The 15,646-nt window shown below is 40.2% G+C and overlaps 1 protein-coding gene across 1 annotated transcript in view; it reads right to left on the bottom strand.

The window, feature by feature from the left end:
* Nucleotides 1-297: 297 nt before the first annotated feature.
* GPR89B (G protein-coupled receptor 89B) overlaps nucleotides 298-15,646 on the bottom strand; it is a gene marked incomplete in the record, with an annotated part of 20,113 nt that continues 4,764 nt past the window's right edge. Inside the window, 7 exon segments of the mRNA XM_072398347.1 lie at nucleotides 298-816; nucleotides 3,051-3,116; nucleotides 6,654-6,743; nucleotides 7,692-7,787; nucleotides 9,363-9,455; nucleotides 9,954-10,042; nucleotides 10,769-10,878. Coding sequence (XP_072254448.1) covers nucleotides 610-816; nucleotides 3,051-3,116; nucleotides 6,654-6,743; nucleotides 7,692-7,787; nucleotides 9,363-9,455; nucleotides 9,954-10,042; nucleotides 10,769-10,878 — 751 coding nt within the window.

Here is a 15,646-nt window from a genome sequence, read left to right as displayed (position 1 = left end):
GGAATTATGGGCATTGCTGAAAGCTATAGTTAGGACATGTGAGACCACTGCAAACAAAACGGAACACTGCCGCCACACAGAGAGCAAAGGGCTCCTTCTCTACAGAATGCTGGAAGGAAAGAGGCTTCTTCCCTGGCTGTGGCTGAGACTTTGCACACCCTTTATAATGATGCAAAGAATGCATTTAATTGATTTAAGCTCAACTGAACTTCAATCCTAAAGGTCAAAAAGCCCCATCTGACCAACTTCTAGGATATCGATTTGCAATATAAAACTTTTCACAGAAGCAAAACAGACCAGTGTTGAAGGCCTTTACTTGAAGCCTTGACAGCAGGGTATCCATTTAAGACTTTAACGTTTAAATACCTAGATGCCAGTGTTGAAGGTCTTTACTAAAAGGTCATTTTAATGGTCAAGGTTCAGAATCTAGTCTTCAGGCATGGTAGGTAATAGAGGTATTGAGGATACAAGCTTATTGGTTTAAGTGGTGCATCAGATGTTCCACGGGGTCACTTCTCATGTTCACCTGGGCTAGAGAGAACCCCTGACCAGTTTCCCGATGTCAATCACAGCATGAAACAAACAGAAGTCTCATTGAAGCAGTCCGTGTTATAAGGCCATGTGTTTTTCAGGGGCCTGCTTGTGTGCCAAGTATAGGAAGAGGATGCTGGACAGGGCGCTGACCAAGAAGATGACGTCAAACCAGCGGTGGTAAAAGTTGAACTGAAGCTCTCCCAAAACCTCAGTGATGATGGTCCGATATTCCAAAGGCATGCTCATCCGGATGAGGAGTACAGAGGACACAAAGTACATACCCTGCAACAACAGGAGAAATTATATTGTTGGTGTTTAGTATTATTACACAGTATTTATATTGCGCCAACATATTATGCAGAGCTGTACAAATCCATAGTCATGTCACTAGCTGTCCCTAAAAGGGGCTCACAATCCCTACCTCAGTTATAGGTCTTTTAATACAGTCTAAGGTCAATGTTTAAGGAGGTGCCAAAAAACCTAACTGAATGTTTTTGGAATGTGGAAGGAAACCGGAGTACCCAGAGGAAACCCACACAAACACGGGGAGTACCTGCAAACTTCAAGCTTATAGTGTCCTGGCCGAGATTCGTATCTGGAACCTAGCAAAGGCAACAGTGTTGACCACTAAGTGTGACATGGTGTGACTACCATGCTGCTCATTGTTTATGGTGTGTAGACTTTAAAGTATGACTACGCAAATCCCTGGAGCTGGTCAATGCACCCAAATCTCGTTTGTTGACATATAACTCTTCTGAGGTTTAATTGTTCTCCAGCTAAAAAAATGAGACTTATGCTTTAGTAAGAGTTACTGGTAAGGGGTGGGATCAGCAAGTGAAAATATATGTGAAAAAATAGGGGGAATGGGTATGTATAGTCATTAAATTGAAACCGTTACGATTTAATTACATTAACCGGCCTACGCGGTATGTATGATCGTCATTTAGATATCGTGGCTGCGGCGCCTGATACATGGGGCTGCATAATGGATTTAACCTTGCGATCCTGATTTTTGGCCATCTGTGCAGGTGAAATTTTTCCCACAGACCACTACACTAATATACTGTGAGCTGTGGATATAGTAATTTTAGTAGGGGCTCCCTGAAGATCTAAAGGTTAGTGCAAGGGTTCCCCCACAGAGAAGCACTACCCTAAAGTCTGCACTATGATGAAATAAGGGCACAAAATGGCTTTGCCTTTGTAGTCTTTAGATCACAAGCAGACCACATGAAGAAGCGAACTGTTGACTACATTGCATTTGGTAACAGCATGGATTCTAGGTCTCAGAGTACATTGTGCTGATCCAGTGGGATTTACAATCAAAAATCAATCATTAACAGGAACTGTGCTGATTACCAAGGCAAAGTACAGCGCATATCTATGGAGCAGGAATCTGGAATATTATCACATGACAGAACAGAACGGACCGTCACCAGAGAACCATAGCAGAGGGATGTGTCTAACCCTGTCCACATAGGAAAACATGGTAGACATACATTCACTTCACCACTAGAGGGCGCCCATCTATGCTGGCCCAACCTTAGTGCCTTGTTCATCCTACAACTTACGTGTGTGTGTGTGTGTGTACATACATAAATAAGGTGACAACAATTTAACAACCCATACCAGTGTTTTTTGATCTTGCTAACATGGGAAACCTCAAAATCTTTTAGGTCTTCAGGAATCCCCATGTATAATTATTATACCCACAGCTCATGGTATATTAGTGTGATGGCGAATAGGAAGAATTCCTCCTACATTGCTGGCCATTGGGAAGAATGTCACAGATAGCCAAAAAGATCAGTAGTGTCACCTAAACTGACCTGAGAGTCACAAATTGCTGATAGCAATCTCAGGGCGGCCTTGGTTGAGAAACCCTGACCTACACACCTAAATACAATAGGAATTTTTACCATGAGGACCTATTCAAGCAATAATAGTGTGGTGTGGTACTGTGTGTTGTATCTCAAATGAATTTGCATTCTGTTAATGCATCCTATTCACGGGATGGCAATACACTACAACCCACACAAAAAAACACATCAGCTTTTCTTTTGATCTATGTGTGTTGTGAAGTGCAGCAGCAAAAGTGCATTGGCACTTGTATGGTGTTGGGTTAGCATTTGCAATAAGTGACACTGCGGCCATGTTTTTGGAGGCATGCACATGTTTATTGTCAGCAATTCTAAACTAGGGTTCCTCCAGATGTTACTAGGTGTTTTTTGGGCTAATTGACCTTCCATTGGATGGCGTCCACCTAGCTTTGGTCCAACACTACTTGCCAAAGCCTTGGCATCATGCCACAATTCTTTTTAAACATCTGTAAATGACTAGTAATGTAAGTAGCATTCTTTGAACTGACCCCTAATTTTTTTTAACATTTACAATATTGGGGATTCTTAAAGAGCCATTTTTTGGCTGTAACAGCCGAGAAAGGCTGATTTAGACTATAGACTCCTTTATATCATTCAGAGCCACTACATGACCAGCAGATGAGGCACCCACGGACAACTCACCATAATCTGAGCGAGAAGCAGGACGATCACATTGGAGGATTTACTGCTAGAGATGGCATAGAAGAACTGCAAAGAGAATATAAACAGCTGTCAGTCTTATAGTGATAAGGAGAAAGTCCAAGCTATGTAGGTCTCTGTATTTAGGAAATAGAGAGCTGGCATTATTCGGAGCCTCCTGAGCCGTCGTTATTCTCTTCCTTAATTTTACAGGGCCTTGCCCTCTACTCCAGGAATACCATTCTGTGATTAATTTCACAGTGATTCCCTGTTCCAGAATAGGCACACAAGGAAGGAGTTCAAATATTACACACTTTACTAGATGCATTGTTGGTCCAAGTCAGTGGGCCTGATTTATCAAAGCTCTCCAAGGCTAGAGAGGATACAATTTCCTCAGTGAAGCTTTCCTCAGTACATATCAGGAAGTGTTCCTGCTCAGCAGCCAATGGAAACGTTTAGAAGAGGTTCTTGAGTAGAGAAAACATGCTTTTTGTTGAGAGCAGAGCTTTGACTCAGACTAGGTAGCAGGTATATCCAGAAAACCATTGCTGGTCTGGGTGATCTAGCAACCAGGAATGGATCTGGTCTAGGATTGAAAACATTTGATAACAAATAGCAAATGCCTTTGAAGAAATCTATTCCAGGTTTGCTGGATCACCCAGTTTCACTGATGAAAATGTATCCTTTCTAGCCTTGCAGAGCTTTAAGAAATCAAGCCCAGATGGTAGCCCTACAGCTTGTAGCTTCAAAAATTAACTCCAGGCAGATATAAAAAGATACAAATAATTGACATTCTTCAATCTTTTATATATTATTTTAAATACGAAATGTACAATGAAGTAAAATGTAGCAAAATGTGAATACCTAAATATGACAAGGTATAGGACTAGGAGGGTGCCAATGATTTGTGCTGCAATACAGAGACTATGTTTATAGGTGAAGAGAACAGAATGACAGCAAGATGAATTTATGATTTTGCTGATTTGCCTAGTTACAGGCTGGGGTCCAATGTTATCTATAGACTGCAGAAAAAAAATAGGTATTCTGTCCTGCTGTGTGGCAAACCTGTGTAAATCTCAGGATCAGAGGGACAAAAACAGAAATCCTAGCCATGTAAAAGTCCCTTATAAGTATTTTTCCTGTGCGTTTAGCTGTTTTTCTGGAAATTAGCTTTAAATACAATTAAGTCTCCTACTTCCTGATTTTCTATTCTCAAAGGTTCAGTCAAGAAAATATATGATGGGATAATTATATCCTCATGTAAATATTATCAATGTGTCTTTGTATAATCTGTTATGATGTATGTACAAGCTGGCAGCCAAATTTGCTGATACAAGCCTTCTGCTTGTTCCTCCAATGACTTCCTCACCACTGACTTTCTCACTCATAACCTCATCACGGCTCTAAGACTTTTGTAGAGCTGCCCCGACTCTCTGTAATGGTCTTCCTCGTCCTATTCGGCTTGCTTCTACTTTCTGCTCATTTAAAAGAGCCCTCAAAACCCAACGCCTCAACGTCACCTACCTGTCTTCTTCTGTCTCCTAAACCCTCACTACTCACCCACCATTCCATATCGCCCCTCCTATTGTTTGATACTTCCCCCTCCTCCTAAATTGTAAGCTTTTGGGGCCACGGTAATTTCCTCCTCCAGTGTCACTGTCTGTATTTGTTTGTCATTTGCAACCCCTATTTAATGTACAGTGCTGCATACATATAATATGTTGGCGCTAAATAAATCCTGTTTAGTAACAATAATAATAATCGCTAAACAAGCATTGTGCTTTACTGCTCCTCCTCACCATGGAAGGCTATTAGACCATCTGACTTACTCATTTTTGCAGATAATGTTATCTCAGTAGCTGTCGGTTATGAAATAAACTCCTAACTGATGTTAATAATGTATCTGGCACACAATGAAACCTTCATTTTATGCAAAGCAGGAGGATCACTACTGCCTATTGGTGGATGAGATGAACAGAATGTCCCACATAGGGGACTGTGTTTCCATCCTATGTGGTTCCTTCCTATGTCACATGACACATGGCATCCGGCAGGAGGACCCATAGTGTCTATTACTTTACTATGTCCTATAACAGGGGGACAACACTATTTGTTCCGTAATGAAACTGGGACTGAGTAGACTTTAGCCCCATATAGATGCTTAATGATCGTTGCACAAAATTACCATTATTAATCATTTGTGGTGAATAGAGGAATGAAAAAGGAATTTAAAGAAAGCATGTTTAGCAGCCGGTCTATGCTATAGAGAGTGTGAGGTAGTCAATGTAAACAGGAGATGGCAGGCTGAATCTTTCATATTAGAAATATCTGACCTTTGTGTTTAACAGCTGTGAAAAATGCCAGTGCTTGGCACGTGGTATATCACAAGCCATAATAGATAATGCTTTTCTCAGAAAAGTGGCCTTGAAAAGGTCTTTTCCAATGCCAAAGAGTGATAAAGATAATCAGGTTCACAGTTCCTCCTTAAGTATCAAGTGTACCTGTCACTTGGAGACCAAGAAGTAATTATACCCAGTCTGTTCACTCTCAAGGAAGCAGTGACATCACTACACGAGGCAAACTGCACTTCCTTTAAAGAGCAGAAATTGTTTTTCCTCAATGTGTTTTTATTGCAGTAATTTCTAATAAAATGTATTCAAGAAAAGCAAAAATGCAAGGTACTGTGAAAAATTAGCACTCTAGTAGGAAATATTGAGCAATGTGGGTTTAATAATGGCTTCTTCATAGCAATGCATTATATGGAGGCATATGTAGTACATCTCTGCTAAACAAGCACATTTAGGTGTAGTTATGCCATGCGCCAATCAATATCAGTCATATATGACTATTATTTTAGTACATTGAGACATGCTCCCAGGTATTTACTATAATTACACATCTCTGCAACTGTTTACATATCAGGAAGTGTTCCTGCTCAGCAACCACCGGAAACGTTCAGAACAGGCAGAGCTGTGAAATTATAGTAAACAGCTGGGAGCAATATTATTGGCTGTTGGTAGCCAGGAAGAGCTCCCAGCTCTAAATGTGTCAGAATCAATGGATATTTTTTGCCTTTATTAAACAGGTATACTGTAACTGATGTACGTTTTACTACTCTTGTATCATCTGCTACACAAAATAGGTTGTTCGGAGTTTAGCTTTGTTTGTATGTTACCTACCTGTCTAAGACAGAGTGGTATTAACTGTATAAATGTGCATAACATGAAGCATACAGCAACACCACTTAAGAAGCTGAAGTTAAAATTAGATGAATACATTTCAGATACATCAGAACAAAAGGTATTCAATGTCTTACAGGACCAGAGTGGGACTCCTAATAGCAGACTGTATGCAGAGGTCTGACATGCTCCTTACTAAGTCAGATCTGTAGTTCTTCAGTAGGAAAACATGCTTTTTGTTGAGAGCAGAGCTCTGTCTCAGACTAGGTGGCAGGTATATCAGATCTCCAGAAAGACCATTGCTTCCAGAAAGTGTGCAAGTATCAAATGTTCCACCAGCCTTTATGTGGCTATGGAACTCTTCACTTCCAATCCCCTCATATGCCCCAGCAAAACATGCATAGGGTCATGCAGCCTATAGAAGTACCTTGGTGAGTGTGATCAACAATCCTCGGATTGAGGTGACAATGATAATTCCAACCAGGATGAAGGAGATGTGCTGTGACCAGAACTTCACCTGAGCAATAAAAGAACAAAAAACTGGGATAAAGTATATGTTTTGTTCACTTATATAGCAATCATGGTCATCCTAACACTAGCAATATGTTCTTTAAATTCATTGATTTTTAGGTTGATTATTTGTTTAATATAAATGTCAACTGTTGACTGAAAATCAATTGCTTTTATTAATGCACAGCACAATTAATTTTTTTATTTACAGGGGCAGCACGGTGGCTCAGAGGTTAGCACTCTGGCCTTTGCAGCGCTAGGTCCTAGGTCCTATCTGCATGGAGTTTGCAGGTTCTCCCTGTGTTTGTATGGGTTTCCTCCCACATTCCAAAAACATGCAGTTAGGGTATTATCTTCCCCCAAAATTGACCTTAGACTGTAGTATTGACATATGACTATGAAAGGGACCATTAGATAGTGAGCCCCTTTGAGGAAAAGCTAGTGGCATGACTATGGACTTTGTACATTGCTGCGTAATATGTTGGCGCTATATAAATACTGTATTATAATAATAATTTGATCACGGCATGTGTGAGTGCTCCAAACTTCAACTGAACCGGTCTCAAAAACCTCAAAGAAGAACCCAATCAAGGTTTTTTGCAGTCTATGCTGGATAGCATTCACTTCTAAATAATCAAATGTATAAATTAGAATCAATTTGTGGTCAATGCTATGAAACAACCAAGATTGAATGCCCGATATGGGAAAATCAGCGTGTGTGGTGTCAGCTAAATCATAGGATGACATTTGACAAAAAGTGATATAAGAGGAAAGTTGATGACCTCTTTTCTTTAGACCACAGGCAGTTTTCTGAGGAGTTGGCCACCTAGGAAGTTTAGAGCCATCACAACTGTAATAAAAGCAGCATCTGCCAACAGAACTCATCTGCTTGTAGGAGTGTACATACATATCTAGCGTCTTGTTTAGGTGTTGTTTATAGAAAGAAAAAACTTACATCAAATTGAATGCCCAGGTAATTCACAGTGATCTCGATCCCTCTGGTCACAGGGTCAGTCTTTCCAACTCTGTCAAATACGATGTTTATTGTAGCCTGCAAAACACAAAGACATGTATGAGGTGCAAATCTGGGAATGGCTTCTAGCAAAGCATAGGCAGCCCATACACAGGAGACAGAGCTCACCACATCTGTGAATGATAATTTTCATGACTGGGTTGGGTGAGCATATGGAAGGATGAAAGAGGCTTCAAATACATGCAATCCAGAGAGCTTACTGATTTGACCTGAATGGTACAGGATTACTAAAAAGCAGACATTACAACAATTACAAGGCCTGCTGTTCACAGTTGTCAACCTTCCACAAATACAAAAAAAAAAATTTTTACAAAAGACTGTAAAAGAAAAAATGAGAAAGTATGCTCCTCTTTCCCTGGCTTCCACTCACAATCCCCAATTGTCATTCACTGTCCAGATTCTATGCTGTAGAATCTTCTTCTGATATTAAGAGTATTAAACATTCTCCAGGAATTTGTTGAGGGGGCAGTTACTAAAGTTACAATATCTCACATATTTAGACCCAGCAATGCCTGCAATACGCATTGTAAACACTGGCACACTGCATTCATTCACTATTTATGGCACCCCAAACAACCTTTCCAATGCACTGCACTGTGAAATCTCATAGCGCTGTTAGCTGCACTTTGATCAGTGCAGCAATAAACAACTTTTCTTTGCACTGTGGAATGTTGGTATAGCCAAGTAAAAAGAATGGGCTGCCCTAACACATTCTAAGGTAATATTTGAAAATGAATTCAAATTCAAAAACAAGTCACATATCCTAGTGGGAGCAAACCCTTGGCTACGTGCACACGTCAGATGATTCTCGTCTGATAAATGTCTCAGGGCTGGTATCGTAATAGAATCTTGCGTGTGTACAGCGCTTGACCGAAGTTGTTCAAGGATCTGTCATGGCGGATCCTTGGACAACGATCGAATATATAGAACAACGATAATGCAAATGATAAGGGGACAGTGCATCATTTTCCCCCTCCAATTTCCAAAGGGCAGAACGGTGCTGTATGTACATGGCTCATTCAGTATTTTGTTGTTGGAAAGGATTGTGAAAGACTCTTTTCAACAACAATTATTGCATGTGTGTAAGCAGCCTTAAACAGCGGATTTTGTTTGCAGTTATTATCAACTCTGTTGATAATAAATAAATAGCCCACCCTTAAAAAGAGGAGTAATGATACTTACCAGTTTTGCTCTGAATTTTAGCCTCTTGCAGAGCTACAATGGCAGTATGATCTTTATCTTCTCAGACTTCTACTTGTCTGATGCCTGTGTCCCTCGCGGTTCCTCCTGACAGCTGCTATATCACTGTGCCCCTGCAGAGCTGCGGTGACGTACCAACTGGAGGAGGAAGCCCCAGCAAGCAGAAGGGGCTGAAGGCACTTCAGCAAGTGTAATTCTGTAAGTGAATGTTGGGGTCACCAGGGGCAGGAGGGGGTGTGTGTTGAACAAGTGTGAGTTGAAAGTGACAGATTTGAAGATGGAAATCTCAAATGCGTTTGCATCTCATCATTAGACATTACACTAATGTTCTGGGGGAAAAACACTGAAGATTTACAGAAAGATAAATGCCAAGCAATGCTGAATCCATCTTACCATAAAAATCTTCCACACGCAGTAAATGGAGAAAAAGTAGCCCAGGAAATTAAAGTATTTTCCTTGGAAGGTTTTAGAATATTCAATTCTCTCCTAGAAAAGACATGGATGAACATGAAAGAAAATAGCAGATCTCATTGACAACACAGAATAACCTTACAAAGTTTGCTAAAATTAATATTACATATTTCCCAACACAGCCCTCTTCTTTTCCCCTTTTGGGAGTGTATGTGGAGGTGAAGCTCCTCCACCGGTCCCCTAGAGCCCCTCTCTACATTATGCAGTCGCCATGCTAAAAGCTAAGGAGAATAGTGTGCCACCTGAATGACCGTTCCAAGTCTGCTAGGGGTGCTTACATCCCAACAATGATGGCAGCACCCAGCAGCAGTCTCAGAGCTTTTGTATGTCTGCACAAGGAATTACAGATAAATAAAATGCATAAAATACATTATTTATACATAAGATCTTCTGAGAAGGGTATTAATAAAATGGTCTGGTGACTGGGGTTCTTGAAAGATACCCTTTAAAGGTATACTCTGAATTTGTATTGAATTAGTTTTTTTTATAGGCTTGCAAAAAATCTTATCCTACCTTAGTAGCATGAAGGTCTACGGTCTCCAGAAACAGCTGCCGGCTTAGTTCTTCCAAAGCGTCCACCTCCTGCTGAATCTGGGAGAGGTCTATGGCTGGAGTTAAGGAAATAGCAACCTAAAAGGACTGAAGAATTGTTTGATTCACGTTTCAACAACAAACTAAACACCAATGTGAACTCCCCAACTACCAATCTTTCAACCTAGTAAATTATTAGAGACCTTAGTATCCAAACTAGGGGAAAGAGCGCGGCATGAAGATATTTGGTAGTTTTGTGCCTCTGTGACCCTAGCAATTAGTAGTAAGGGCACCAGTATTTGAAAGGGTCATAGAAGCAACCTTTAATAGCTTTATTGGTCTTCTGTAGTAGGGATGAAATATTAGTTTGCTGCAATTTATTCGATATGTACTTTAGCAAAGGGCTCTCTTTGTGTCCAGGCAGTTCATGCCATGATTTCATCATTGAGCCCCAATATCACTGCAGAGTCTTATAGTATTGCAGCTGTCTGAAGAAGGAACCAAGACTAGCAGTGGGGGCCACTGTGTAAGTAGTAAAACCCAAAAAGACTGACAAACCTTGCAGCAATCGAACAGACACTGCAGAGGTGATAATAATACCTTAAGATGGACTCAGCGATATAAGATTGAAAAAACCCTGTCAGGGTGAGAATCCTATTTTACAGGGTGCGTGTAATGTAATTCTTCTACTCTGGTGACAGAGTTACTTTAAAGGATTTCCACTATTGCTGCAATATTTTAAATGTCTCAGCCACCCCTGAAATGTAACCGGTCAGATTAGTGACATCTTAGGATACTTTCACTGCCGGGAGCTGAAGATGTGACGCTTTTTATCATCCCCCAGAATCCACCAGGGCGGCTCTGCACCTCTCCTTTCTGGAACATATTCCTTCTCACCATGGCTATCCTGCAGAGACAGATATTGTTATCACACATACAAAAGACAATTTACAGTGGTTTTATGGTGTTCAGTGAAATCCACTAAGCATTGTTCGTGGGCAATCTGGCCTTACACCCACCTTTAACCAATTTTTAGGAAAAGAGATATCTCTTTCGGAGTATGAAAATGTTCTGCATATTGAATTTTTGGAACCATTTAAAGCCTATTGAACTTTTAGTAAAACTGGACTAAATACATTCCAGATGCACCAAAACAAGGGTGTGTCCTATGGTTGGGTTTTCGTTATAAAGCAGCAAAGCCCATCCCCTTCCATCATGGTGGAAAGAAGGACATTTGCTCTGTGTGGAAGCAGAGGTCTCTTATCAGAGTTCCAACATGCTCCAAGAGCTCGCAAATCAGCATGAGCTTTGCTAACTGCAACATGACATAGTAAGGAGGTTGGGCATCGCCAAAAATATTAGGTCCGGTCATAGCCACAAAATTATGGTAAAGGTACAGACATCCCTAAAAAGGAACAGGTCCTGATTGCAGAACTGGAATTTGCCACCTCAAGTTGTTATATTTGTGCAGATTTTAAAAAGAAAGTTTACAAAAGTGATCAGAGGTCATCTGATGTCTAGGCTGCCTTCCAAGTACATAATGCCAACTACAGTACACGCAAGAGATTAGGCGATACCAGGTCAGACATTAGGCAATTACAGCTTAAACTGCTTTTAGGTGACCACAATAATTTTTTTATTGCCTCATCAATGGCAGCACTTCCATGCCTTTGCTGACAGGTTCCCTTTAAGACTAGTTCTTGTTACCATGCTTACTATGCACCCACTTCCTTTTAGGCTTTCATAGGGTCACACAAAAAGTCCTATTTCAGTTCTTGTGCTTTGTAAAGTTATTCTTGAAAGCCTTACCTTCTGCTAATTCCATGTGGATAACATACAGTAATACCCCTGGTATCTTTGTCTGCCCATTTCCTCTGTGCCCCAACAAATGTGGCCAATTCATTTGATGATTTTTGATTACTTTAGCCCTTCAATGTTTGTAAAATCTCACGCATTTAGGAATTTTCTGCCTCAATGATGATGTCCTCAGCAACATGGAAGCAATACATATAAACAATGAAGGGTAGAACAGAGAGTGGGGAAAATGATTTATTCGCTACTCTTAGCATGTATTGCTTTGACTTCCAAGGCACCAATGCTCCAGGAAGGGCCACATTTATGTCACTGATTTATTGGAGAATTGTTTTTAAAGAAAAAAACATTATTTAATGATTGGCTTGCTTCTTTCTTATTAAAGATAAGAAAGCACAGATAGAATAGGTTTTATTTTAATTTGATGCTGAGAGTTAACCCTTTGTGCTAAATTCCCAGATCTGCAACCCAGCTGTGCCCATTATCAAGAGCTGCTAACAACCCTGCAAGAGACCGCTCATAACTGTGGGGTAGGTAGGAACAGAGTCAGAAAACACAAAGGGGAGAAACCTGAATACTGCACTCCCCAACAGACAGGTGAATCTGGCACTCAGTACAACAAAGCTTACACTATTTTCCCGACCTCTTAAATTGTAAGCTCTCAGGGTCCTCTCTTCCTCCTGTGTCACAGTCTGTGTCTGTCTGTCATTTGCAACCCCTATTTAATGTACAGCACTGCGTAATATATTATAAATACTGTTTATTAAAATCATCACACCTATTGGATTTATAGGATTTAAAATACAGAGTTGACAACCCCCTCACCCCACCTCCTCTGCAGCCATAGCAGTCTCTAAATATTTTTAGAAAGCTTCCTGCAAGATTTTTTAGAATGTCTGTTGGATCTTGTGCCTACCGAGCCAACAGAATTGATAAGGTCGAGCACTAATGTTAAATAAGCAAGGCTTACAACTAGTGGATCCATTGTGTTCTAAAAGTGGTCAGTAGGGCCAAGTTCACAGGGCTCTGTGCAGGACACACTTCTCTAGAAGTCTCAAAGGACTTACTGTTCTCAATCCTTCCAGCTGTTGACTATGAGACAAAATCAATAAAGTGGACCGAGCATATAATTTAAGTTGAAAACCCGAACACATGCTAAATAAAGTTTAACAGATCCAGGAAATAATTACCTCGAGTACAAGTCTGCACTTTTACAGTCAATGGGCCTGATTTATTAAAGCTCTCCCAAAGCTGACTCTCGGAAGACTGGAGAAGATACACTTTCATTAGTGAAGCTGGGCGATCTAGAAACCTAGAATGGATCTGGTTCAGGATTCAAAACATTTGCTAGGAAATACTAAATGACTCTAAAGAAATCTATTCCAGGTTTGCTGGATCACCCAGCTTCACTGAGGAAAGTGTATCCTCTCCAGCACTGGAGAGCTTCAATAAATCCGGGCCAATGCCTTCATCTACTTTTCTCTCCAGAAAGAGTGCCATCTGTGTTCAGTAATAACTCACAGTCGCCATCCAATCTCTGGGCCAAGTTGCCAGCTTAGTGCCTGACACTCGTAATATGTGCAGAGTGGAAACACTTGTGTATTGTGAGTGTGTAGAAGCTGCCTTAACCCTAATTTTGTAGTACCTGGGCACTGCTGTGCTAGGCTTTGCTCTAGATCTGCAGCTTGAGATCTTCAAAAAAAGAGTTTTGGCTATACTTTGAATCTGATCTTTTATGATTTTTTTTAGTGATAGAAGAACAAAAGAGGGCTGTACACACAGAACTCAGTGGAAAGTGGAGGACAAGCAAGCAGCACCGCCTTGTGCTGTCCTCCATTAAAATGCACAGCAGCTATTCCCAAAACTGTTCCTTGATCCACCGAGTCAAGTACATCAAGGGACCGCTGTACACATGTGAAATGATATAACGTGTGTACACAGCCATAAACTTTAATGAACCTTCAGCAAAGGTAGTTATACAGTTTGCATACTACTAGATGTGTCTGCTGCCAGCACTCTTGCAGGAATGAACAGCTCCATCCTCTGTACAGCTATGGAACTGCCAGCTTCTTCTGTTAAAGTGTTCACATACCAGTACCATGAACATTTTGGACTATCAAAATAATGATTTTAGGATTGTAATTACATCAGGAAACTGGGTTTAAGGCATAACCTTAATAATGTATTAAGACATGTGTGATCTTTAAATGCTCATATAAGGCCGTCAGTAAGGCCGTCTGCAAAGCTCTGTGAACAATCATGTCTCTTCACCAATATAAGTAGGCAAATTGTTCATTACATATGCTCATTCTCATTTGTTTTCAGTGATTATGACAAAAATGATATTAATGAATTTACATAGCTAAATGTTAAAGTCTGTGAATTTGGTAAGAACGGTTATCTTTGTTAGATTAAGAATGAGTAAGAAGAACAAAGATAAGATATCCTAATGGTAACCTTTGCAATAGAGATATCAGTATCTCAAACCCCAGTATCAAAGTTCCAACAGATTGTGGAAAAAAAGGAATGGAAAGACTACAGCTAATGGAAGAGTACCCAGCATTTCACATACATTAGGTCACATTGGGTCAGAAGGATAGCTCTGTGATCAGTGGGGAGCATGTGATTTGTACAGATACAAGTCTGATTTAGCAAAACAAGAAGACTTTGCACACCTTTTGTGTCAATGCTCCTGGAATGTATTTAGCAGGTAAAACTGAAAATTTAGTTTGACTATAATTAAAACTTCTGCTGGGAAAAACATTGTATGTGTGAAAAAAAATATATTTTTCTAATGTTTTAATGTTCTATATTGAAATTAATGCAAGCTGGCAATTAAAAGTCTGTTCTATACAGAGTAATAATACTACATTCCCATTGTGTGATACTTCCCCCACCTCCTAGATTGTAAGGCAGGGTCCTCTCCTCGTCCTGTGTCACTGTCTGTATCTGTCTGTCATTTGAAACCTCTAATGTACAGCGCTGTGTAATATGTTGGCACTATATAAATCCTGTTTATTATTCTTATTATTATAATAATAATAATTATTATATAATAATAATAATAAAGCTAATAAATACAGTATATGGTCAAAAGTTTGTGGAGATCTGATCATCGCACATATTTTGAGCTTGCTGGACATCTCATTCCCAAACCATGGACATTATTATGGCATTTACCATCCTGAGAAGTCCTTCCAGAAGATTTTAAGGCTTCTCTGGGAGAACTGGTACTCATTCAGCTAAAACAGCATATGGGAGGCCAGGTACTGAAGTTGGATGACCTGGCTTACAATCTGCATTTTTTTCAGTAGGGTTGGGGTTCTTTGGAAAACAGTTGACATGTCAAATTGGTCATACCATGTCTTTATGGAGCTGGCTTTGTACACAGGGGTACAAATGTGCAGCCACAGAAAAAGTGCCTTCCTCAAACTGTTGCCACATGATTGGAAGTGCACAATCATCTAAAATGTCTTTGTATGTTGTAGCATAGATTGTACACTTCACTTGAAACACCGTAATGTGTACACTTCACTTGAAACACCGGAATGTATTTTGGAGGGGTGTCCACATACCTTGGCCATATTGTTTAAAGACCAAATATCCACATAATAAACATATAATGTAACTATAGTAGTGTTTCTGGGTCTTTTTAACATAGGGGAACCCCTTGAAATAACTTTCAGGTCTTCAGGGAAACCGGGCTGTAATTACCATATCCACAGCTCACAGTATATTAGTGTGGTGGTCAGTGGGAAGGATGCGCCCTACATTTCTGGACAGAGGGAAGGCTTCCACCCTTACAGATAGCCAAAAAGATCATTGGTATCTATTAAACTGACCTGAGAGAAACAGATTGCTCA

The sequence above is a fragment of the Pyxicephalus adspersus genome, chromosome 1 (genome assembly GCF_032062135.1).
Source record: "Pyxicephalus adspersus chromosome 1, UCB_Pads_2.0, whole genome shotgun sequence".
In the NCBI taxonomy this organism is placed as follows: domain Eukaryota; kingdom Metazoa; phylum Chordata; class Amphibia; order Anura; family Pyxicephalidae; genus Pyxicephalus; species Pyxicephalus adspersus.
The sequence above is the reverse complement of the archived record's forward strand: the minus strand, read 5'-3'. Positions and strand labels throughout refer to the sequence as shown.